At 37.5% G+C, this 26,901-nt stretch overlaps 1 protein-coding gene across 2 annotated transcripts in view; it reads right to left on the reverse strand.

The window, feature by feature from the left end:
* Positions 1-26,901, reverse strand: part of LOC114233229 (A disintegrin and metallopeptidase domain 3-like) — a 95,491-nt gene that overhangs the window by 44,260 nt on the left and 24,330 nt on the right. For both annotated transcript variants that reach the window (XM_054720318.1, XM_028152478.2), the window contains exons 7-11: positions 16,846-16,911; positions 10,252-10,323; positions 9,859-10,025; positions 9,128-9,209; positions 3,623-3,759 (exon numbers count right to left, since the gene is read on the reverse strand). In XM_054720318.1, the coding sequence (XP_054576293.1) occupies positions 3,623-3,759; positions 9,128-9,209; positions 9,859-10,025; positions 10,252-10,323; positions 16,846-16,911 (524 nt within the window). The remainder of the gene's footprint in view (positions 1-3,622; positions 3,760-9,127; positions 9,210-9,858; positions 10,026-10,251; positions 10,324-16,845; positions 16,912-26,901) is intronic.

The raw sequence follows: 26,901 nt of genomic DNA on the forward strand, positions 1-26,901 counted from the left end.
GTCCCTCAATTTCAATTTATGAAATACTTCCTTATAATTACACTAGAGGCCTGGTGCATGAAATTTGTGCACAGGGGGGGGGGGGCGGTGTCCCTCAGCCCAGCCTGCACCCTCTCCCATCTGGGATCCCTCTCACAATCCGGGACTACTGGCTCCTAACCACTTGCCTGCCTGCTTGATTGCCCCTAACCACTCTGCCTTCCAGCCTGATTGCCCCCTAATTGCTCCCCTGCTGGCCTGATTGATGCCTAACTGCTCCCCTGCTGACCTGATTGTCCCCAACTGCCCTCCCCTGCCGGCCCAATCGCCCCCTCTGCCTTCCCTGCAGGGCTGAGGGGACTGGAAGACTGAGGCTGGATGAGGCAGGGCTGAGGGGACTGGGGACTCTGGCTGGATGAGGCAGGGCTGAGGGGACTGGGGGATTCCGGCTGGATGAGGCGCACAGCACCTGCCACCCCCCGGTGGGGCTGAGGGGTCTGGGGGACTCCAGCTGGATGAGGCGGGGCTGAGGGGACTGGGCACCACCATCTTGTGGTTGTGGATGCTGCCATCTTGTGAGGGCGTGACAGTCAATTAGCATATTTCCTCATGTTTTCCTAACTAAATGGCTGTGGGCGCAGCCATCTTTGTGAGAGTGTGATGGTCAATTAGCATATGCCCTCTTTATTAGATAGTACTAGTGGCCCAGTTTTTTTTCCTAGTTTTACTCTTTAGTTTGTCAGAGACTTGGGGATATTAAATTACCATCTGACTTCCATCTTTTCCCTTTTTTATAATATAGTCCTCCCCAAGTAAGGAGCCATCTTATCTTGGTTTTTATTCTAATACTGCCTTCCTTTCTATGACAAGAATGCACATTAAAAGGGAATTAATTAGAGAAAATATTTTAATATTGCTATTTGCCCTTTCTCTATAATAGAAGTGTCCGGCTGGTCCCACCACCATTGGGCAAGACCAAGACCTGGCTGGCCCCACCCCCATCAAGCCCCACCAGGCGGGGGAATGCAGCCTCATGTCCTGGAGCCAGGGCGGGGGGCGTGGCCTCAGGGGGTCATGGCCTCAGGTCTCTTGGACCCAGCACCAGGGCAGGAGGTGGAGCCTCAGGTCTCTTGGCCCTGGCGCTGGGGTGGGGGGCGCAGCTTCAGGTGCCTGGGCCCTGGCCCGGTGCCATGCAGCCTCAAGTCCCTGCTGATCAGTCCTTATGGTATCATAGCGAGATGACCATTTGCATATTAGCCTTTTATTATGATGATTGATGTTATGCAAGATTATCACAAGAGTGTTGCTGAATTTATTTCACTGCATGTTAATAAATGGCACATATTTTTTATTTGTTATATTACTGATAAAAATTACTTTGAGTAATGGATTAATGGTGTATCTGCCAGTCTTCACTCTAAAATTACTTTTTTTCCTTATCAGCTAATAATTATTTGGAGAGGAGTAATTTATTTTTAAGTAAATATCCCATTTCTAAATTTCCAATTTGTTCATTCATGTATTTATGTGATTATGGAATCATGTTTTCCTAACTAAATGAGTTATAACACATTACTATCATTATTATTTATGACATTCAAATGGTCACATATTTGGCTAAAGAGAGCCCCTTCAAACTGGCCAAGGTGTTCCTTTGACAAATCACCATAATTCTTTGACCACCACCTTATATTCTGACACAAGGTGTTCCAGGCTTATTTGTATTTTCTCTGCTGTGGCCCTGGAATCAATCATTGCTCCAAGGTGTTCCAGGTCCTTGTAGTGGAGAATAGTGTTTTAAAAATATTATCTGAGTGCTACACATCCTCATTATTAGATTTTTAAAGCACAGAGACCAATGCCATTCCAGAATCTTAAGAAATGTTTAGTACATTTACTCTCACCTGGAATTTGCAATTTCCCCACCAATTTGGGTTCTTGTAGTGACATGAGCTTACTGGTATTTCAGGCTCAATGGGGTCAACTTTGGGGTGTGCAGATGAGTCAATGATTTCTGAGCTCCCAGGTCTGTGAGATTTTTAGAGGTCCCACTATGTTAATTTCATTTCCTCCTGCACAGCTTCTTACTTCATGCAGGTTTATTTTGTTAGTGGATTGAACCCACCTGTTGGTGTCCTTGGTGTGTTCCAGTTTGGGAAACATAGAATATGCTTTTGATTTTTGGTGTGCTTTTTTTTCCCCTAGTTTTACTCTTTAGTTTGTCAGAGACTTGGGGATATTAAATTATCCTCTGACTTCCATCTTCTCCCTTTTTAAAAATATAGTCCTCCCCAGGTAAGGAGCCATCTTATCTTGGTTTTTATTCTAATACTGCCTTCCTTTCTATGACAAGAATGCAAAGCTACATCTTAGGGCACCTCTTTCACTAGTTTCAACTCCTTTCTAAATGGTCTGACCATGGTTTTAATTCCCATCAATATGCTGATGGCTCACACACTCTAGATCCCTTGTCCTCAGAGATCCTGATTTGATAACTGTGCACTTAACTCTAATGAATGACTCAGTGCCTCCAATATAACATATACAAAATGCCTCAAGATTTTGCAACTTCTCCATTCCTAATATTTGCCTTTTTCAATATCTGTTAATAAGCCTTGATATCCAAAAATCTACAATAAAACTTGCCATTTTCATTTCTCTCAATCTTAATAAATTGCTGTAATTATGAGAATCATCTCCCCAATGTTATTATAATATTTCCCTCTGATGTATTGTTCATTCATTTTTAAGATAATTTTTATTAGCCATACTATATAAATCAATTTAAAATGTAGTTTGCTACATTGATCATAAAATCCCACCTTTCACATCATGATTACACAATCAGGCTCTTTCCTACATACCCTATGTTAGTTACTACTGGACTTCTTCCCCTGACTTAGTGTTCTTTAGCCTCCTTGCATTTCACTTTATTTTCCTTATGCCTTCTATATATGTCCTTCTAGTCCCAGCTATTTCTTTTGTTTTGCATTTTTATCACCCTCCCCCCTCAATCTCCATATTCTAATCTGTTGAGTTTCTCAAGCTTCTTGCTATCCAAGTATCACTCACTTGCTTACCCTAAAAAGTACTTAACACGTTCTTTACATGACCATATTCATTCCTTCTCTTTAGGTCCGTACAGAATTATTTCCTAGGCCACGTTATTAGTAAGTTTTCTCTCCCCATGTATTCCCTATTTACCTCTTTCTGGGCACCTATCATAAGATGTTTATATTTTGTTTATTCTATGGCCACTTTTTTCTTTCCTGTCCCTAATGAGCTAACATTAAGATATTTAGAACTTACCTATCTTGTTAACCATTGGTAAGGCAAACACACACAACTCTACAACACAGTCAATGCTTGTTACATTTTTTAAATGATAAATTTCATTTCAAGACTCTATAAGCCCCAGAAAGTCTTTATAGCAAACACTTTCTTTCAAGACATTGAATGTAGAAATATTAAGCACATTTTCTACAATATCAAATCCTCGATTTATTTCATAAGTTTTAAATAAGCACAAATATATGTAATAAAAATCTTCTTACTCTTAAGTTATATTGTAAGAGATTATACATCAAAAACTACTGCAAACATTTACCAAAAAATATATAGATTGATAGAAACAACATCTTACATTGCTTGAGGATTCATAATGCATGTAGTTCCAGGACAGTAACAATTATAGATGTCATCATATCTTAATCCCAGATTAACTCCAAGCAGCTGTGCAATAACAACTGAAAATGCCTCTAAAGACATCCTCTTTGGATACTAAATACAAAAAAAAATATGTTGCTTAAGTTATTTCTTCACCTATTTGATAATTTCAATAAATAATTTGTGGGCATACTATCTAAACGCAAATACACATTTAAGAAAATAGCATTCCAAAGCTCAATAATTTCTTAGGAATATGAAAATATGGTAAATTGTAGTGGGCTATTTTAAGAAGTGTTTTTTTTAATCCAAATGTCATTGACATGAAACAGATAAAATTAATGCTATTTTACACTTTTATTATATGTTGCTGATTTAAATAAAAATAATTTAAATATTTTTTAGAATAAGCATTGTTTCAGTCACTGTATTATTTTCCCACAAAAAAAATATACAAATTCTTAAGGGTTAAGTTGGCATTTAGTTTTGACTTCATAAGTAGTTTTAGGAATAAAAGTCAAATTAAATTTTTTCTGAATAAGGCAAAGTACTATAACACCTTTCAAGTAGCATTTCTTTTGTTTAAAAAAAAGGCAAAAATAAAATAGATAGTATGTTTACAGATTATTTATTGCAGTAATGTCTAGAAGACATAAACCCCTGACAACCAAAGATCTTTTACTATCTACACAGGTTTTCTTTCTCCACAATGTCATGGAGTTGGAATTACATGATATTTAGCCATTTCTGATTGGCTTCTTTCACTAATGACTTACATTTTCTCCATGTCTTTTAGTGACTAAATTGTCCATTATTTAGTCACAAAATAATATTCCTTAATATGGATTTACCCCAGTTTGTTTACCCCTTCACCTACTGAAGGACATCTCGGATGCTTCTGATATTTGGTAGTTATGAATAAAGCTGCTCTAAACATTCATGTGCAGGTTTGTATGTGGGTGTAATTTTTCAACTCATTTGTGTAAATGCCAAAGAGAACAATATATGGATCATATGGTAAGAGTATGTCAAATCTTGTAAGAAATTGAAAATTGTTTGCCACAGTTTCTGCACCATTTTGCATTCTCATCAACAATGAATGAGAGATCCTGTTTCTTCACATCCTCACAGCATTTGTTGTTGTGTTTCTCCCTCACAGTACAATATTAAATTGGAGTGGCAAGCTATAGTCCTGCCTTTTTCCATATCTTAGTGGAAAAGCATTCAGTTTCTCACCAAAAAGTAGTGATATTAGTTATAAGATTTTTTATAAATGTTCTTTCTCAATTGAAGGATTTCCCTTCTAGTCCTAGTCTGCCATATTTTTAAATTATAAATGGTATTGGATTTTGTGAAATGCTTTTTCCATATCTATTGATATGATCACATGATTTTTCCTCTTTGGTATGCGGATGGGCTAGATTGCATTAATTGATTTTCAAATGATGAACCAGTCTTAAATGTTTAAATAAAATTCCAGGTATAATATTAACAAAAATATTTAATTCTTACACTAAAAAAATACAATAAATGAACTTAAAAATTCCCTAGAGGGATTCAAAGCAGACTTAATAAGGCAAAAGAATCAATCAGTCCTAAATATAGGTCAATTGGAATCACTGAGTCAGAGGATAAAAAAGAAAAAGAATAAAGAAATTATAAAGAGCCCATGGGCACTGACAAGCAGACCAGTCTATGGATTATGAGAGTCTACTAAAGAAAAGGGTTAGAGAAAGGGGCAGAGACCTTAATTGGAGAAACAGTGGCCTAAACTGAGGCAGAAAATGAACACGAAGATTTAAAAGTTTTCTCTGGCTGCATTCATCATTCTCTGTCTGTATTTGGCCTTTGTTCCTATTATAATGTGTCTTTTTTGTGATTCTCTTTGAATTTACCCTAGGTGGAGTTCGTTGAATATTTTAAATCTTTGTGTTCAAGATCCCACATAAAAGAAAGTCTTAGAACTAATAAATGAATTGCAGGATATAAAATCAAAACAAATGTATTGTGTATCCATACACTTAAAATGAATAATCTCAACTGCAGTGGACATTCCCTGTGGATCAGAAACATGAGACTCAGAAACCTCATGTTTGAAAGTGACCTAAAGTGTGTCATGGAGAGAATGGTACCCAGGCATGTTGACTGTTTTCATTGTTGCTATTGGACTGAATCCCAGGAGGGGGAATGGGGGAGACATCATTACAGAGAAGCCTAGGACTTGTCATTGCAAGGCCTTACCCCAGTGCTCTCATGAGTACTAAGTGCCTATGTTCCTAATTTCACTCATCATAGGGTAAAATATTTTCATCAAAAATCATCTATTTGAGATTCTAGAGGATATAGACATTTGTTAAGTATATAGTTTTACTTCAAGTGCCTTTGTTTTCCTTTTAATTTTGCTCCCCAGTGTTATATACTCTTTTTTTTTTTCAATTACAGTTTACATTCAGTATTATTTTGTATTAGTTTTAGGTGTACAGCACAGTAATTAGACAACCATATACTTCACAAAGTTTCTCCCCGATATTTCTAGTATCCACTTGGCACCATACATAGTTGTCATAATTTTATTGACTAGATTCCCTATGCTGTTATCTATTATTAATGGAGTTTTGTGCACATCCTTTTGGTTTGTGTTGATGAACAGTTGATAGGCAAGTAGTGCTTTGGGGCATATATATTGGTTATTATATAGCTCATTTTGAATTTGTTCAACTAATTTGTTGAAATAATTTCCAGAAATTTGAAATCCTAAGGCCAAGGTACCCTAAATTTATATTTTTAGTCAAAACTGTAGCTCTTCCATAATGTAGACACTCCTCATCAATCTATGTCCCAGTGTTTGCTTAAGAGAGTAGAAACTGTACAAAATCATTCAAAACTGAAAATGGATATCATAGATATTAGTGTCTTTATTCTTTGATTGTGTGATATTCCAAAGAAATTATCATTGTTCAGCTCAATCATCATAAATTCTTAATCATTAATTGTCATTTGTATTATTTCATTTTCTTTCTTTCTTTCTTTTTTTTCAGTTCCTTGGGCTGATTAGTGTTTTTGTTACTGGTTTCTAAAAGCTCCGTTAACCATTTGTCATGCATTGCAAATGAAATACCATGATTTTTGTTATTATTTTACTGCAGTATTTTATTTTTTGGCTAGACAAAAATTGTGTACTAAAATACAATCATGTCTATTTTTAAAAAAGAAAATAATTCAAGTTGCAATAGCATATAAAAGTGAAATACTTAGGGACAAACTTAAGCAAGGTTTTCAAAGACTTGAACACTGCAAAATATTGCTGAAAGAAATTACAGAAGACACAAATAAATGAAAAGTCCATGTCCATAAATGGAGGACATAATATTGTCAAGATGTCACTACTTCCCAAAAGCAATCTTAATATTCAATGCAGTCCCCATAACAATTGCAACAGCATTTACTGGTAGAAGTAGAAAGAAAAATAATCTCAAAATTCCTGTGGAATCTCAAGGGACCATGAATAACAATTTGAAAAAGAAGAACAAAGTAGAAGGACTCACTTTTACTGATTTCAAAAGATAGTACAAAGCTAATACAATAAAAATGGTGTTATATTTTAAAGGAAAACCTATAAATCATTGAAATAGAAGAGAGAACCTAGAAATTAACCCTCATATACTATATATGTTCAAATGGTCTATAAAAAAGGCTATCAAGACCACAAAATGAGGAAAAGATAATCTGTTCAACAAGAATATTGAATGAAGATAAGTCTCTTCAAAAAATGGTGATGGGAAAACTGAATACCCACATGGAAAAGAGTAAACTTGAACTCTTATATTATACCATATGCAAAATGTAATTCAAAATGGATGAAAAATCTAAAGGTAAGACCCAAAACTACAAAACACCTAGAATAAAACATACAGGAAAAGCTTCATGACATTGATTTTGACAATAATTTCTTGAATATAATTCCAAAAACACCAGCAACAAAAGCAAAAATAGGCAAATGGGATTACATTCAACTTGAACTTTTTGTGTTTTAAAGGGCACAAACAATGGAGTGTAGAGACAACCTACAGAATGGGAGAAAATATTTGTAAGTCATGTATCTGATAAGAGGTTAATATCCATACTTCAAAGAACTCCTACCACTTAACAACAAAAAGTTAAATAGGTCAATTAAAATATGGACTAAGGATTTGAATAGACATTTCTCCAGAGATGATATACAAAAAGCCAAAATGCATATGAAAAGATGCTCAATATCACTAAAATCATAATAATGCAAATCAAAACCACAATGATATTATCACTTCATATCAATTAGAATGACTGCTATTTAAAAGCCCAGAATATGCCCTGGCTGGGTGGTTCATTTTTTTTGAGCATCATCCAATACACAAAAGGGTTGCAGGTTAGATTCTCAGGGAACACACCTAGGTTTCAGGTTCATTCCCCAGGCTACAACAATTGATGTTTTTCTCTCACATCTATGTTTCTCATTCTCTCTCTCTCTCTCTCTCTCTCTCTCTCTCTCTCTCTCTCTCTTTCTCTCTCTCTCCCTCCCTCCCTTCTCCCTTTCTTTCCTTCCTTCCTTCCTCTCTAAAATCAATAAACATGTTCTAGGGTCAGGTGAGGATAAAAAACAACAGAAAATAACAAGTGTTGGTGATGTTTTAATGCTGCAATGTGAACTGCTAGGATTATAAACTGGTGTAAACAGTATGACATTTCATCAAGTTATTAAAAATAGAATTACCATATGATACAGCAAAACTAGTTTTGGGTATATATCCAAAATAATTGAAATAGAAGAGATATCTGCACTGCCATTTCATTGCAGTATTATTCACAATAGCCAAGCTATATAAACAACCTAAGTGTCTATTGACAAATGAATGGATAAAGAAAATGTTACACATACACACACTCACACAGATATGCATGTATACATACATACATACATACATACATGCATGGACTATAATTCAACCATAAAAATAATTAAACCCTGCCTTTGGATATACCTGAATGGTATAATGCTAAGTGAAATAAGCCAAAGACAAATATTACATGATTTCCCTCATACGTGGGATGTAAAAATGTCATACTCAGAGAAGCAGAGAATACAATGGTGGTTGCCAGGAGTTAGGAGGTTTGGCAAATAGGGCCATGTTGCTCAAAGGGTATAAAGTTTCAACTTTGCAAGATGAAAAGGTCTGCAGATACGTTTCGCACAATATAATAAACTTAACATTACTGCACTGTATACTTAAAAATAGTTAAGATAACTATATTTTACTAGTATATGTATCTTACCATTATAAAAATCCTTTTAAAATTTCATCATTTGAGTTTCCAAATCCATTACAAAGTACTTTCTAAAATCTGTCAAAACAGTATGGTTGATACACTATATGTACTTTCCTTAGTATATATTAACTTTCAAAAGGGTATGTAATTACTGAAGAAATAGGAATAAAATGCATACCTGAGCAATTGCTACAGCAAGCTTTCGATCGCATGTCCTTCCATGATATGTTGCTCCCATGTAATTAGGATAATCCCTATAACTAAATAATAAAATTTTTCTTGAGGATAAGTGCATTTTAAATTATTAATAACTCAATGATGTTTTAAGAATTGGATTCCTCAATAGAGTTATGTTTTTAAAAATGTGAATATTACATATCAAGTCCAATGTGTTTAATCATTTTTGTGTTTGGGTAGATAGTTTCTACAAAGTTAAGTGCTAAGAGATGCTTCAACATTATTTGATACACATCCCAGAATCCAGCAGTGGCTAATCCTTCAAAAAAATTAATCAACACTGTTGTCAACACTGGATGGATATAATTCTAGGATGTAAAACTCAGGATAGCTTATTGCCATGATTTACACATAGCAAAACCTTTAAAGTATATAAAAATGTTTGCTTATAGTGCAAATAGAGAGACAGAATATGCTAAGAAAAAAAGAAGGTAGGATGTACAAAGTGTCATCATTCATTTTAGTTCTTAGGTAATGTTGCTCCTGAATTCTCAAATCTGACCTTTGATTCACATGTTACCTTGTTATCTGATGTTTTTGTTTTGCATTTTGCCAACATTGTACTCATACACTATTTTTTGTCATTATATATAAAATTTTGTATATAATTTTTATAGTTAATATATCAAGTAATTTGATAAACTATATTTTCAATGCAAATAAGGAACTTACATCAACAAGAATGCCATATCATGGGACCTCTGAAACAAATTGTTTTCTCTCCATGACACAAATCTTTGTAGTAGTTCATTAGCTTCCCCAGTACATAAAATCTTATTTTTATCTGACCAGATCTCCAAAGATGTTAACATAACAGTCAGTTTCAGCTGGGAAAACATCTGAAAACAGAAGATGCATGATATACAGTTTAGACAATCACAAATATAACATTATATCTCTATTATAGAAATGCTAATATATTCAATTTGCTGTAATTTGGAGATGAAACCAATTGGAAGTAAAATAGGTTGATAGGACTATACTTTTATAAAAATGTAAATTTTACTCAGACAAATAATGTTATTGCATAAATGAGATTGTTTCTTATGGATCATAAAAACTTACAGTGTTGACAAGACCAAAGATATGGACAATTTTCTCAGTTGCAACAGCTGCTTCAGAGCCCATATAACCATACTGAAAGACAAATTCTGTTTCTTAATTACTGGTGAAAATGACTAAATTACCATATTTCAATAGATATAAAATATTACAATAAGTGCCTAACTGAAAGGATAAAAGCAGAAGATTAAGATTAATCAAATGCTTAAGTTTTAGACATAAACCTACAGCATTTACATATTATTCAATACTATTAAAATGATAAAGTTATGATTATCTTCCTGTTTATACATACAAAAATTAAGGGTCAAAATTTAAGATTATAAATACTAAGGGTAAGAACCAGAACTCAAGTCTCTAGTTAAACCACTAAGTCTTTTAGTCTAACACAGAGCTCTGAGTACCATAATCGTGAAAAAATTTAAAAATATACCCTCATTTAAGAGAACAAAAATAATATTTTCTCTGAAATCCTTCATATTGTGTGTTCACACACATGTCTGTTTTGTGAAAAGCATAAAAGTGGCAGTTTGAGATTTTCAATAATCTCCAGCAAGTCTGCAGAAAACTAGTGACAGAAAAGAAAATGCATTGGCCATAGGTCTCTGATATAGACAAAAGAGAGTCTATATGATTCTCTTCTCATAGCTCATTGGAGAGTGTTTGCACTTTGTTATTTATCTGTATATGACCTTTCTCAAAAAACCACATTATAAATTTACACACTGCAGCATGTGTGTGGTATGGGGAAGGATGGTCCTCTATAAGGCTAAACATGTGAAAAGTAACACAAAAAAATATATGATTATGGAAATGAGTCAATAATCACAAATTATCAATACCCCAAATGTCAAAGACTATGAAAAACCCACTATGTGCAAATTCAAATTTAAAAACATCTTCATTATGAAGACACAGAAATATTAAAAGTATGAAAATATATACCAAGAAATTACTAGATAGAAAGCAGATGCCATATAATATGAGTTATATTAATAGTACAATAGTTACATTAATATAAAAAAGCTTAAGGCAAAAAATAAACATAATATTTATCAATATAATTGAACATTGATAAAATATTCAATTCATCAGAAAGAAGAAAGCATTCTAAACTTCATGGTAACTAATAACAGCAAAAAATGTGTAAAATAAACTTTAAGAGAACTATAAATAGAAATTAACTGTCATAGTAAAGGATATTAACATAGTTCCCTTAATCATTAAGAAATCTAGGCTGCCTTACTGTCATGATGGTGGGATGGGTAAATGTTGTGCTCACCTCTTCCCACAATGACATCAGAATTACAACTAAAATCAAAGAGAATCTCCTGAAGACTAGCTAAACACAAGTCTTATGACTTAGGATAAAGAGAAGAAGCTATTACAAAAATGGTACAAGGAACAGAAATGCTGAAAAGGCTGCTCCCATACCCACATTGCAGCTACTCAAGGTGAGGGTTATCTCAGCAAAACCCCTATGAGGAGATCTATGGGTGTAAGGCTGCAACCTTTTGCTTGCAGCCTCACACCCATCTTCCTGGTCCAGGACACCAAGGTCAGGAAGAGAAGTCCCCAAAACATTTAGCAGTGAAAACCAGTGGGGATTGCAGCTGAGAGAGATAGAAAATGACTGGAGATCTAGAAGCTGCAGATTTTTAAGGTACTGGGCACAGACCCACTAGCTCACAAATTCATTCTCTGAAATCCAGTACTAGGACAGCAACTTGCAAAGTGTCAGGGACATACAAGGAGGAGATGATTAATTAGCTTCAGGGTGAATGTTGAAGGAGCAGGGAACAGGACAGCTCTCTGGGGCAGACACTACTAGTGGTTCCTTTGTTGAGCGCTTTCTCCACCCACTCAGGTGCCAAATCTGACCTCTCCATTAAATTGGCTAACACCCTTTGCCCCACCCTGGTGATTCCCTGAAACCCACCCCAACAGCTCACACACCACACCCTGCCTGAATATTTCCCAGTAATTTTTCCACATAAGCCACTCACCTTGGCTAATGCTGAAGATTTTCTTAAAATCTTTCAAAGGTTCCACCCCCTCCAGCCGCTGGTGTTGGACATGTCCTATGCCTCTTACTAAGAGCCCCAATCACATCTTCAGTTCACAGCCTGGCCACACCCAGGTACCTACAAGCATAGGCAACAACCAACTTCAGATCACTTTGTAGATCCTATCAGATGGCCCTCACAGAGCACAGGAAATGGCTGACCTTAGCCTGCACAAGTGTCCCTCTCATGAGGCCCCAGAATCAACACACTCAATGGCAGGCTTTAGACCACAGCAGAACACCACCAAACCTGCTTCAAAAAGACACCCCCAAAGGGCAGACACAGCAGGCACTTTTTGTGAGGACAGTCCCTGAACAACCGCTCATGTGCTGAGGTCACAACTTTCCCTCAAAGCCAGTCAACCTAAGGGTCAATCCCACCCACTGACATGCCAACAGAAACCAAGGATTAACTTCAACAAAAGGTCACTCATAACCTACAAAAATGAAACTATGGAGCATCTGCCTCAGGTGACCATGGAGACTTGCCAGTGGGCATTACAGGACACCTACTAGATAAGGCAAATCTGCCAAAATCAGGAGACATATAATAAACACAGTAAGTCAGATAATTCAAGGAGGCAAAAAACATGTCCCAAAAGAAAAAACAGAACAAAACTCCAGAGACAGATCTAAATGAAATGGAGAAAAGCAATCCATCACATGAAGAGTACAAAACACTGGTATTAAGGATACTCAATGACTCAGAGGAAGAATAGATGAACTCAGAGAGAATGTCAACAAAGAGATTGGAAACAAACAAAAAAAATGAATATAGAAAACATAAAAGAGAACCAGTGAGAAATGAAGAATACAATAACAAAAAATGAAGAGTACATTAGAGGGAAGTAACAAAAGATAAGGTGAAGTAGAAGATCAAAGCAGTGATCTGGAAGACAAGGTCACAGGAAACACACAATCAGAACAAACAAACAAACAAAAGAATAATAAAGAAAGGAAGAAAATACAAATTTTTTTAAAATGAGGATAGTTTAAGGGCCCTCTGGAACTACATCAAGCATACCAACATTCACATAATAGGGATACCAGAGGTAAAAGAGTGAGAGCAAAAATTGAAAAGCTTTAAAAAAAAAAATGACAGAAAATTTCCCTAATCTGGTAGAGGAAGTAGACATACAAATCTAGGAAGTACAGAGGTCCCAAACAAGATGAACCCAAAAAAGGCCCATACCAATACACATCATTATTAAAATGCTAAATGTTAAAGTCAGAGTGAGAATCTTTAAAGCAGAGAGAGAAAATCAGGTACTTCAGACTATCAGCTGATTACTCAACAGAACTTACAGGCCAAGAGACTGCACAAAACATTTAGTTACAAAATACAAAGACCTACAACTAAGATTGCACTACCCAGTAAGGGTATTATTTATTTATTTATTTATTTTTAGAATCAAAGGAAAAATAAAGACTTTCCTGACAAAGTTCATCACTTCTAAACAACTATTACAAGAAAAGTTATAAGGACATTTTTAAGAAGAATACACAAGATCATAAATATTAGACATTAACAGCAAGAATCTTTTTAACCCATTGACATGGCAAGGAAAACTTTTATTTACTAAATATCTGTTCTTATCATCCTGCAGTGACCCTTTGAAAGTTCCATAGCACATTACCTCATCCCTAACTCAGAATGTTATATATACTGCAGTCCCACCTTTTATCTCTGAACCTCTCCTGCATGTAGGTCTCTAACTTTCCCATGTACATGAGTTTCAACTACAATGTATGTATTGAATTTGGTTATTTTGCCTTGCAACAGAAAGAAAATATAGGAAAGAAAAAAACTCTCAGACAAGGGCAGACACTTAGTAAAGGCAGTGGTTCAACCAATGTTAAAACCCTTTGCACTAGCTTGCTTTTTTTCTCGATTCCTTTATTCTACTCGGGATTTAATTTTTTTAAATACCCCAGATTATACAAAGCGGGGCAGTAGAATAAAAAACTGGAGTTTCTTTTCATACAAACTTATTTATTTGGATTTTTTTATATTTCAAATTATTGATACATTCAAAGAGTAATTTTAATCTCTATAATTTTTCATGGTGTGATATTTTTTGAAACATTCACCCACATGAAGACCTGGTTTACATTCACATGTTTCGCAAATATAAATCATCTCTCTTCTTCCTCCTTTGATTTTTCTGTTAGAACAAACAACACAATCTTTGTGTTTTGTGTTAGGGTGAGGCATGATTATATGAAGCTTTCCATCTAAATGTTGCTCTAAGTTATTGGATAATAATCTACCCCTGGAAGTTAGTGTACTGGTCTAACCTTTTTCACGTGACTGATGTGTCTTAGAAACAAATAGCCTTTGAAGATGCCATTGGTGAAGTTTAGGTGGTGGCATCAGTTGAAACGGCATTTACATTTTACTTGTCCTTTAATGCTAATGAAAACAAGAAAAGATACTGGAAAAATAGACAAAAATCCCCCTTCCCCCCACGTTGAAATTACATGTCAAGTGTGGCTCGACATCTGAGCTGCTACCGATGCTAACCATGTTGAGTAACACTCGACATCCGAGTGCAAAAGGTTAAAGCTCAAAGGCTAAAAATCCAAATTAGGAAAATCATGTGTAATCACACCAATAAATTAAGGGGTGCACACAGACACATATGCACAAAGGAAGTAAAAAATATAATAAGGACATACACTAGGAAAGGTGAGTAAAAATTGTAGAGATTTTAGGATGTGTTCAACATCCTAATGAAGAGGCCACATAGTATTATTCCCACGTAGAAGCAACAACAATAAAAATGTAAATGCCCCCAAAGGGGATTAGCTAGTAAAATCAATTAAACTATATTAAATATATTGATTAGGCAATATATTAAAATTAAATTGAAATAACACATTAATATGAGACAGCATAAAATCACTTACAAAATAGCATATATAAAAGTATATGAATATATACATATATGTGTGTATATTATTAAAGTACATGAATATATACATATATGTGTGTGTATTATTAAAAACAGGAAAACATGCAAATACTTTATCTTCATTATTTTGTCCATCTATTCATTCCTGTTATTGTTTTTAATAAAAATTATTTAGAGACCAAAATATTTCCTATTATGAAAAAAAATATAGGCACTCATCGAGAGACCTGATGGAAAAATATCAGTGATAATGGACAAATTATACATTTTAACTTCCAATCCATATGACTTTGTTAAAAATTTCCATAACTAAATTAATATTCTTATAAATAATTCTTTCCATTATTAACATGTAGAACTTCTGCCAAGGAATCCAAGTGTTTATAAAGCTTAAAATCCTATATAATCCTATATAATAAAAGAGTAATATGCAAATTGACCCTAATCTCAGAACAACCAGTCGCTATGATGCACACTGACCAGCAGTGGGCAGATGCTCAACGCAGGAGCTTCCCCCTGGAGGTCATTGTGCTTCCACAGGGGGAGTTACGCTCAGCCACAAGCTGGGCTGATAGCTGCGAGTGCAGAGGTGGTGGCAGAAATCTCTCCCGCCTCTGCAGCAGCGCTAAAGATGTCCAACTGATGGCTTAGGTCCAATCCCTAGGGGAGTGGGCCTAAGCTGGCAGGTAGACATCCACTGAGGGGTCCTGGACTGCGAGAGGATGCAGGCCAGGCTAAGGGATTCATTCCCCTCCCCCGCGCCAAGTGTGTGAATTTTCATGCACTGGACCTCTAGTAATCTTATAAAAGAAAATACTCAATAACACGGATCACCAAATGGGTAAAATGAAATGTCTTGTTTTAAAATGGAAATAAATTCAAGAAAGGAAATTTCACCACAATTGGGCGTAAATTCAGAAATATCTGCAGCTAGTTATATTTCAACTAGAGGCCTGGTGCACGAATTTGTGCATGGGTGGAGTCCCTAGGCCTGGCCATCGATCAGGGCCAATTGGGGCCATCTTGCCCAGTCTCAATCGGGGCCGGACCGATCGAGGCCTTCCAGCCTGGGGGAAGGACAAGAGGAGGGACCTCAGGAGGTTGGTTGGCTGGCCAGGGGAAGAAACCATGGGAGGTTGGCCAGCTGGCTGAGGGGATGGACTGAGGGAGGTTGGCCAGCTGCAGAAGGTTGGCTGAGAGAGTGCATTGACCGCCAGGGGGCAACTTCTAGTTTGAACGTCTGCCCCCGGGTGGTCAGTGCACATCATAGCGACTGGTCAACTGGTTGTTCTGGTCATTCCAGTCATTTGGTCATAATGGTCGCTTAGGCTTTTATATATATAGATGGATTATAGTGTAGTAGAAGCCTTCCACACAAAATGTTATACATTCTTACTAGAATTTCATATTCATTTAGATATCAATGCCATAAATATTGGTATTGATATCTATTTCAATGAAGAGGCAACTGACATTATCCTATGCCCTGTTGAACTGAGATACATATTTTGATCACTTTAAAATATCTCCGTGCTGCAAGAAAGAAAGGATGTTTCTTATTTCTTTTGTATTTAAACACAAAACAAAAATATGAGGAAATTTATCAATAATGCATACCAAGGCTTTATCCATAATGATTTGTATTTTCAGAGTTTTTTCCAATAGCGCAACATCAGACTTTTTCTGTGAAACAGAGGACATGATATAAATAAAACATTTTTTTAAAATCTTATGTGGTTTGTAATTATGTACATTACATATGTACACACACAGAAGTATGGATAAATAAATATAGATACATAAAGATACAGATAATAGAAACATAAGAGGATGGATGCCGACTAAGTAAATAAGCAGGTGATATTCCAAACAACTAATTTAGGCACCAATCAGAAGCTTTTACTTTATATATTTGATAATTAGAATCTTCAAAAAAAATTGTTGCTGCAATGAGGGAGAAGCCATTATTTCCTTCCTCCCCAAACCCTCCTCTGGGATCCTGCTCCAACCTTCAAGCTAACAAACTCCCATCAACTTTCCCCCAAACATTGCCTCTATTTTCTCATCATTTTTATATTTTTAATTTTTATATTAACTTTATTGGGGTTTATACACAATAAAGTGCATCCATTTTAAGTATACAGATTATGTGTTGGTACTAATATATACAGCCATGTAACCATTTCCATAAGTAAGACAAAGAATGTTGTCATTACCCTCTTTCAAGCCCATAGCCACACAGCTCAAGAAAACCAATGTTATGCTGTTTTTCAATATCTATTCTAGAATTTCATATAAATGGAATCATATGGCATGTACTCATTTCTATCTGGTTTCTTTCATTAAGCATTCATCCCTGTCGTGATTATTAAAAATTCATTAGTTTTTTTCTAAGTAGTGTGCCATTGAAGATATACATTGCAACATGTTTATACATTTACCTGTTGATCATTTGGCTGATGTAGACATTTTCACTTTTATAAACAAAGCTGCTATAAATATTAATGTACAGGTCTTTGTGCAATTTTTTTATTTCATTTTTCTTGGTTCTTAGAAATGGAATACCTGAGTCATATAGTAATTGTGGGTCCACAAAGTGGCATGTAAGTGGCAGATTGTTTGCTAAAGTCATTTCATCATTCTGCATTTTCACCAAGAATTAAGTACCAGTTTTTCTACATTCTTGCCTATATTTTGTAATGGTACTAATTCTAGAATTATTGAAAGACAGGTTATACATAAAGTACTTAAAAGAACATGTGGCACCTATGAGTCAGTGTGTGAATATAAAATAATATCAACATTGGCTTTAATTCACTTTAAATTTTGTATTTTCCTATATTGTTTATATTTGTATTCATTCATATGAGCCATGTTTATTTCTTTCTGGTTATTGTTTAATACATGGAGTTCCTTCAACCAAATTTTTATTTTTTAATCTTCACTCAAGGATATTTTTTCCATTGATTTTAGAGAGAGTGGAAGAGAGAGGGAAAGACAGAGAGAAACACCAATGTAAGAGAAACACATCAATTGGTTGTCTCCCGCATGTGCCCTGACCAGGACCCAGGCTGGTGAGGAGCCTGCAACCTAGGAATGTGCCCTTGACAGGAACTGAACCCAAGACCCTTCGGTCCACAGGCCTACACTCTATCAACTTAGCCAAACTGGCTAGGACAAGTCAAACTTTAAATGAGTGGCCAGATTATTATGATCTCTGAAAACATAATAATCTGGCCATTCAGTGTATATATACATATATATATATATATTAGAGGCCTAGAGGCCTGGTGCATGAATTCTTTCATGGGTGGGGTCCAGCCAGCTTGGCCAGACGGAGGGGACATGGGTGGTTGGCCAGCCTGCCTGCTGGTCAAACTTCTAGTAGAGGGGACAATTTGCATATTAGCCTTTTATTATATAGGATATACACTGAGTGGCCAGATTATTATGCATTCCAAGATCACACACACACACACACACACACACACACACACACACACACACACACACATATCCTAGCTAATAAAAGGGTAATGTGCAAATTAACCATCACTCCATCACAAAGATGGCGGCACCCATAACAGCCAGGGTGCTGGATGCTGGTGGCGTCACCCTGGTGATGGGCCCCAGCGTCCCGTGCACCCCAGCCTAGAGAGGGAGGGAGGCCAGGTGGGCGGGCCCATGAAGGGAGGAAGGTTGTGCAGGTAAGCCCGTCGAGGGAGGGAGGCCGGCTAAGGTGCGGGACAGTGGCATCATTGCCGGCCGGGCTGAGGAATGCTCCCCCTCCATGCACGAATTTCATGCACCCGGCCTCTAGTATATATATATTTATTTCAGAGAAAGGGAGAGAGAATCCTCAATGATGAGAAAGTATAATTGATTTGCTGCCTCCTGAATCTCCTGCATGACCCCTCCTGGAGATGGAGCCTGCAACCCGGGCATGTGCCCTGACCAGGAATTGAACCCTTACCTCCTGGTTCATGGGTCAATGCTCAATCATTGAACACTACTCGTCAGGCAATCAAACTTTTCTTGAGAAAAGGGAGATTAGTGACATATTATACTATGGGTTATAGTATAAGAAATGGCCAATTATCCACAAATGATATTTTCTCCCTCTCCAAGAGAAGAGATCAATGAGAAGCAGCTGTCCTAGCTCATGTCTATAATGTGGAGACATTCTGTTTTCACTTTACCCCTGACTGGATTCATGTAGTCTAGTGGGGGGACCCTTAGGAACCTTGAGTCAAAGGCAGGAAGGGAATCAACCAAAATTTCATCCACCTTGGTCTCTGCCCAAGCAAGACATGAGCCTTATGTTACACCACTGAGAGTTGGACATTGTTTGCTTAAAAATTTAGTGGTATTTGACCTAACAAAGATTTTCATGAACAATACAGTGTGAGGGTAGGTGCTTACACGGTTGTTCTTCCTTTTCACTTGGTTAAAAGTTCACTGTATTTAGCAACTGTTCTTTGTAAATTTGGTTGTGATTGTGGCTGGCTACTGTTCTCCTTCATTATGAGATAATATTTACGTTTATCAGTGGTTTGTTTTACACATTAGGAAGGATATTCCACAATAGGGAGGAAAGAATGGTTACAATAAAAAATTATAATTATGTAGTTCTGGATGGGTACAGAATTAAAGACTGTAAGTTAACGTATTTTCCGGCATATAAGATGACTTTTTAACCCAGAAAAATCTTCTATACACCCAGTCGTCTTATACGCCAGAAAATATGGTACTTTGCTTCATTTTTTTTAAAATTATCTTTATTGTTGAAAGTATTACAGATGTCCCCTTTTTTCCCCATTGACCTTTTCTAGCTCACACCCACTGTCCACCCCAGGCCTTCACCAAATTATTGTCTGTGTCCATGGGTTATACATATATGCATATAAATACTTTGGTTAATCTCTTCCCATCCCCGCCTTTCCTCTGAGATTCCGCAGTCTATTCCATGCTTCTATGTCTCTGGATCTATTTTGTTCATCAGTTTATTTTGTTCTTTAGGTTCCACATATGAGTGACATCATGTGATACCTGTTATTGTTGTCTGACTGGCTTATTTTACTTAGCATAATACTCTTAAGGTCCCTCCATGCTGTCTCAAGGGGTAAGAAATCCTTTTTTATTGCTGCATAGTGTTCCATGGTGTAAATGTACCACTTTTTTCTTCTTAATTGATTAAGGAAGATGCTAGATATGATTTATCGCCCCATTGCCCCCTCACTCCCCAATGTTGTGTGTGTCCATTGGTTAGGCTTATATACATGCATACAAGTCCTTCGGTTGATCTCTCCCCCTTAACCTACGCCCTCCCCTACCTTCCCTCTGAGGTTTGACGGTCTGATCAATGCTTCTCTGTCTCTGGATCTGTTTTTGTTCATCAATTTATGATATTCATTATATTCCATAAATGTGTGAGATCATGTGATATTTATCTTTCTCTGACTGGCTTATTTTGCTTAGCATAATGCTCTCCACTACCATCCATACTGTTGCAGATGGTAAGAATTCCTTCTTTTTTACCACAGCATAGTATTCCATTGTGTAGATGTACCACAGATTTTTAATCCAATCATCTGCTAATGGGCACTTAAGACTGTTTCCAAATCTTAGCTATGGTGAATTGTGTCCCTATGAACATAGGGGTGCATATATCCTTTCTGATTGGTGTTTCTAGTTTCTTGGGATATATTCCTAGAAGTGGGATCACTGGATCAAATGGGAGTTCCATTTTTAGTTTTTTGAGGAAACTCCATACTGTTCTCCACAGTGGCTGCACCAGTCTGCATTGCCACCAGCAGTGCACGAGGGTTCCTTTTTTTCTGCATCCTCGCCAGCACTTGTTGTTTGTTGATTTGTTGATGATAACCATTCTGACAGGTGTAAAATGGTACCAAATTGTCGTTTTGATTTGTGACTTTGAGCATGTTTTCATATGTCTCTTGGCCATCCTTATGTCTTCTTTTGAAAAGTATCTATTTAGGTCCATGGCCCATTTTTTGATTGGGTTGTTTATCTTCCTTTTGTTAAGTTGTATGAGTTCCCTGTAAATGTTGGAGATTAAACCCTTATCATTGATATCATTGGCAATTATGTTCTCCCATGCAGTGGGCTTTCTTGTTGTTTTGTTGGTGGTTTCTTTTGCTGTGAAAAAGCTTTTTATTTTGATGTAGTTCCATTTGTTTATTTTGTCTTTACTTTCCATTGCCCTAGGAGCGGTATCTGTGAAGAAATTGTTTTGGCATATGTCTGAGATTTTGCTACCTATGGATTCCTCTAGTATTATTACAGTTTCTAATCTTATGTTTAAGTCCTTATTCCATTTTGAATTTATTTTTTAGTATCATGTAAGTTGGTGGTCTAGTTTCATTTTTTTACATGTATCTGTCCAATTTTCCCAACACCATTTATTGAAGAGACTGTCTTGACTCCAGGGTAGCTCTTGCCTCCTTTGTCAAATATTAGTTGAGCATAGTGTTTTGTGTCAATTTCTGGGTTCTCTATTCTATTCCATTGATCTATATGTCTGTTCTTGTGCCAGTTCCAGGCTGTTTTGAGAACAGTGGATTTGTAATACGCTTGATATCTGGTATTGAGATCCCACCTACTTTGTTCTTCTCTCTCAGGATTGCTGCATCTATTCGGGGTCTTTTTTTATTCCAGATAAATTTTTGGAGAGTTGGTTCTAGATCTGTGAAATATGCCATTGGTATTTTAATGGGGAATACATTGAATCTATAGATTGCTTTGGGTAGTATGGACATTGTAATGATGTTGATTCTAACAATCCATGAACATGGTATGTTCTTCCATCTGTTTATGTCTTCCTGTATCTCTTTTTTCAGTGTCCTGTAGTTTTCCGTGTACATGTATTTTACGTGCTTAGTTAAATTTATTCCTAGGTATCTTAATTTATTTTTGGTGTGATGGTAAATGGAATTGCTTTTCTGGTCTCTCTGTCTGTAAGTTCACTATTGATGTATAGAAATAACATAGATATCTTGGAATAAATTTTGTGTCCTGCTTACATTGCTAAATTCATTTATTAAGTCTAATAATTTTTTGATGGAGTCTTTAGGGTTTTCTATGTACAGTATCATGTCTTCTGTGAATAAGGACAGTTTTACTTCTACTTTTCCAATTTGGATGCCTTTTATTTCTTCTTCTTGTCCGATCGCAATGGCTAGTACTTCCAATACTATGTCTAACAGGAGTGGTGGGCATCCCTGTCTTACTCCTGTTCTTAGGGGAAATGGTTTTAGTTTTTGCCCATTCAGTATGATTTTGGCTGTGGATTTGTCATATATGGCCTTTATTATGGTGAGGTATGATCCTTCTATTCCCACTTTGCTGAGAGTTTTTATCAAAAATGGTGCTGAATTTTGTCAAATGCTTTTTCTGCATCAATTGATATGTCTATGTCTATGGTCGGCAAACTGCGGCTCGTGAGCCACATGCAGCTCTTTGGCCCCTTGAGTGTGGCTCTTCCACAAAATACCACGGCCTGGGTGAGTCTGTTTTGAAGAAGTGGCATTAGAAGAAGTTTAAAAAATTTGACATTCAAAAGAAATTTCAATCGTTGTACTATTGATATTTGGCTCTGTTGACTAATGAGTTTGCTGACCAATGGTCTATGCGATTTTTATCTCTCAATTTGTTTATGTGATGCATCATGTTTATTGATTTGCGGATATTGTACTATCTTTGCATCCCCAGGATAAATCCTACTTGGTCATAGTGTATGATGTTTCTGATGTACTGCTGGATCTGATTTGCTAGAATTTTTGTTGAGGATTTTGGCATCTATGTTCATCAGGGATATTGGCCTGTAATTCTCTTTCATTGTGTTCTCTTTATCTAGTTTTGGTATTAGGGTAATGTTGACTTCATAGAATGAGATAGGAAGTGTTCCTTCCTCTTGAATTTTTTTGATTAGTATGAGGAGGATAGGTTTTAGTTCTTCCTTGAATGTTTGGTAAAACTCCCCTGTGAAGCCATCTGGCCCCGGGCTTTTGTTTGCTGGGAGCTTTTTGATGACTGCTTCAATTTTCTCCATAGTTATCGGCCTATTGAGATTTGTAGTTTCTTCCTGATTGAGTTTTGGAAGGTTGTACTTTTCTAGGAATATGTCCATTTCCTCTAGGTTGTCTAGTTTGTTGGAATAGAGTTGTTCATAGTATTTTTTAACAATCCTTCCTATTTCTGTGGGGTCTGTTGTTATTTTGCCTCTTTCATTTCTGATTTTGTTTATTTGGGTCCTTTTACTTTGCTTCTTGGTGAGCCTGGCTAGAGGTTCATCAATCTTGTTTATCCTTTCAAAGAACCAGTTCTTGGTTTCATTAATCTTTTGTATTGATTTTTTTGGTCTCTATGTCATTTATTTCTGCTCTGATCTTGGTTATCTCCTTCTTTCTGCTCACTCTGGGCTTTTCTTGTTGCTTTCTTTCTAATTCTTTAAGTTGTAGATTTAGATGATGTACTACCATTTTTTTCTTGTTTTTTTTTTTAAGGTAGGTCTGTAGAACTATAAACTTCCATCTCAGGACTGCTTTCACTGTGTCCCATAGATTTTGGATTTTTTTTTTTTTATTGTCAACAGTTTTCAGGATGTTTTTCATTTCTTTTTTGATCTCTTTGGTAATCCAATCAATGTTTAATAGCATGCTATTCAGCTTCCAAGTGTTTGAATTTTTTGGATTGTTTTTATTGTAGGTTATTTCTAATATTATGTCATTATGGTCTGAGAAGATGCTAGATATGATTTCAATCTTCTTGAGTTTGGGGAAACTTTGCTTATGACCTAATATGTCATCTATTTTGGAAAATGTCCCATGTGCACTTAAGAAGAATGTATATTCATGGTTTTGGGGTGAAATGTTCTGAAGATGTCAATTAAGTCCATCTGATCTAGTGAGTGATTTATGATTGCTGTTTCTTTGCTGATTTTTTGTCTAGAGGCTTTATCCAGTGATGTCAGTGGTGTACTAAAGTCCCCTAGTATGACCGTATTGTTGTTGATCTCTCCCTTGATATCTTCCAGGAGTTTTGTTATGTATTTGGGTGCTCCTGCATTGGATGCATATATGTTTATCAGGATTATATCTTGTTGTTGTATCAATCCCTTTAGTATTATGAAGTGGCCTTCCTTATCTCTTGTTATGGCCTTCACTTTGAGATCTATTTTGTCAGATATAAGTATTGCTACCCCAGCTTTTTTTTTCATTTCCATTTGCCTGGAAGATATTTTGGCATCCCTTCACTTTGTCTGTGTGAGTCACTTGTTCTGAGGTGCATCTCTTTTAATTGGAGCATTTACTCAGTTTACATTTAAAGTTATTATTGACTAGAGGCCCGGTGCATGAAATTCATGCATGGGGGGGTGTCCCTCAGCCCTGTCTGCACCCTCTCCAATCTGGGACCCCTCCATAGTTATCGGCCTATCAGACATCCCTCTCACAATCCAGTACTGCTGGCTCCCAACTGTTCGCCTGCCTGTTGTCGATCTCTCCCTTGATATCTTCTTCCTGATTACCCCTAACTGCTTCTGCCTGCCAGCCTGATCACCCCCTTAACCACTTACCTGACAGCCTGATTGATGCCTAACTGCTCCCTGCCAGTCTGTTTGCCCCTAACTGCCCTCCCCTGCAGGCCTGGTCACCCCAAACTGCCCTCCCTTGCAGGCCTGGTCACCCTTAACTGCCCTTCCATGCAGGCCTGGTCCCCCTCCCAATTGCTCTCCCCTGCAGGCCTGGGTCGCCCCCAACTGCCCTTCCCTGTAGGCCCAGTCGCCCCCAACTTCCCTCCTCTGCCGGCCTGGTCCCCCGCAACGGCCCTCCCCTGCAGGCTTGATCGCCCCCAACTGCCCTCCCTTACAGGCCTGGTCCCTCCCAACTGCCTTCCCTGATGCCTGATCGCCCACAACTGCCCTCCCTTGCAGTCCTGGTCACTCCCAACTGCCCTCCCCTGCTGGCCATCTTATGGCAGTCATCTTGTGTCCACATGGGGGCAGCCATCTTGTGTGTTGGAGTGATGGTCAATTTGCATATTACTCTTTTATTAGATAGGATAGGTTATTGTTTGTAGCCATTTTTATTTTTTGTGCCTGTGTTCCTTCTGACCTTTTTTTTTTCTTCTTCTTCTTCTTTTTACACCAGTCCCTTTAGCATTTCTTGCATTGCTGGCTTGGTAGTGAAAAAATCCCTTAGCCTTTTTTTGTCTGTGAAGCTCCTTATTTCCCCTTCAGTTTTGAATGATAGCCTTGCTGGATAGAGTATTCTTGGATTTAGTCCCTTTGCATCACTTTGTAAATTTCCTTCCATTCTTTTCTGGCCTGATGTGTTTCTGTTGAAAAACCATTTGATAATCTAATGGGAGATCCCTTGTACCTAACTTTCTGTCTCTCTCTTGCAACCTATAAGATTCTTTCTTTTCTTGAACATTTGCCATTGTAATCATAATGTGCAGGTGTGGGTCTTTTAGGGTTCATCTTGTTTGGCTCTCTCTGTGCTTGTGTGACTTTTTTCTTCCCCACATCAGGGAAGTTTTCTGACATTATTTCTTCAAATAGGTTTCCTAAACCTTGTTCCTCTTCCTGTTGTTCTGGCACCCCTTTTATTCATATGTTGCTTCATTTCATGTTGTCCCATAGCTCCCTTACACTCTCCTCCTGTCTTTTAATATTTTTTCTCCAATTGCAGTTCAGTTTGCGTGTGTTTTGCTCCCCTGTCTTCTAATTTGCTAATTCGGTCCTCTGCTTCTCCTAGTCTCCTGTTGAAACTTTCCATGGTATTTTTTATTGCAGCTATATCACTCCTCTCTTTCACTTAGCTGCTTTTCTGGTAATTCCTCCTTTTCTTTCCTTTGGGGGTATCTTTGTCTACCCATTTTTGGTCTCACTGTCTGATCTAGATGTCAAATCGTGCAGGGGCTGCTCCTTGGGTGGCAGTGGCTCCTCGGGCTGCGGGTGCTCCTCGGATAGTCATGGCAGTAGCTGCTCCTCAGTTGGCAGCAGCTCCTCTGGTGGGTGCTGTTCGCAGAAGTGGTGGCTTCTCTGGTTGGTGAAGGGAGACTGTTTGCACTGCTGCTACTCCTCAGATGGGGACGGGCTGGTCACGTGGCTGCTGCTCCTTAGATGGGGGCTGGCTGTGTGCAGCTGCTGCTCCTCAGATGGTGTGTGCTGCTCATGAGGCTTCTGCTCCTTGGACAGGAGCAGGTTGCTCACAGGGTTGTTGCTCCTTGTATAGGGGTGGGCTGCTCCTCAGACAGGGGACAGGCTGCTTGCGCTGCTGCTGCTCCTTGGACGTGAGTGAGCTGCACGTGCAGCTATGGCTCCTCAGACAGGGGTGGGCCACTCACCTAGCTGCTGCTTTTCTGACAAGTATGGGCTGTGTGTGGCTGTTGCTCCTCGATCAGGGGCGGGCTGCGCAGGGCTGCAGCTCCTTGGACCTGGGCACTCTGCTCATGCAGCTGCTGCTCCTCATACGTGGGTGGTCTGCTCATGTGGCTGCTGCTCCTCGAATGGGGGTGGGCTGCTCGCAGACTGCTGCTCCTCGGACGGGGGCAGGTTGCTTACACTGCTGCTGCTCCTCGGACAGGAGCGGGCTGCTCACATGTCTGCTGCTTGCACGGTCGCAGTGCCCTGGGCTAAAGAATTTGGCC

The sequence above is a fragment of the Eptesicus fuscus genome, chromosome 8, assembly GCF_027574615.1.
Source record: "Eptesicus fuscus isolate TK198812 chromosome 8, DD_ASM_mEF_20220401, whole genome shotgun sequence".
Classification (NCBI taxonomy): domain Eukaryota; kingdom Metazoa; phylum Chordata; class Mammalia; order Chiroptera; family Vespertilionidae; genus Eptesicus; species Eptesicus fuscus.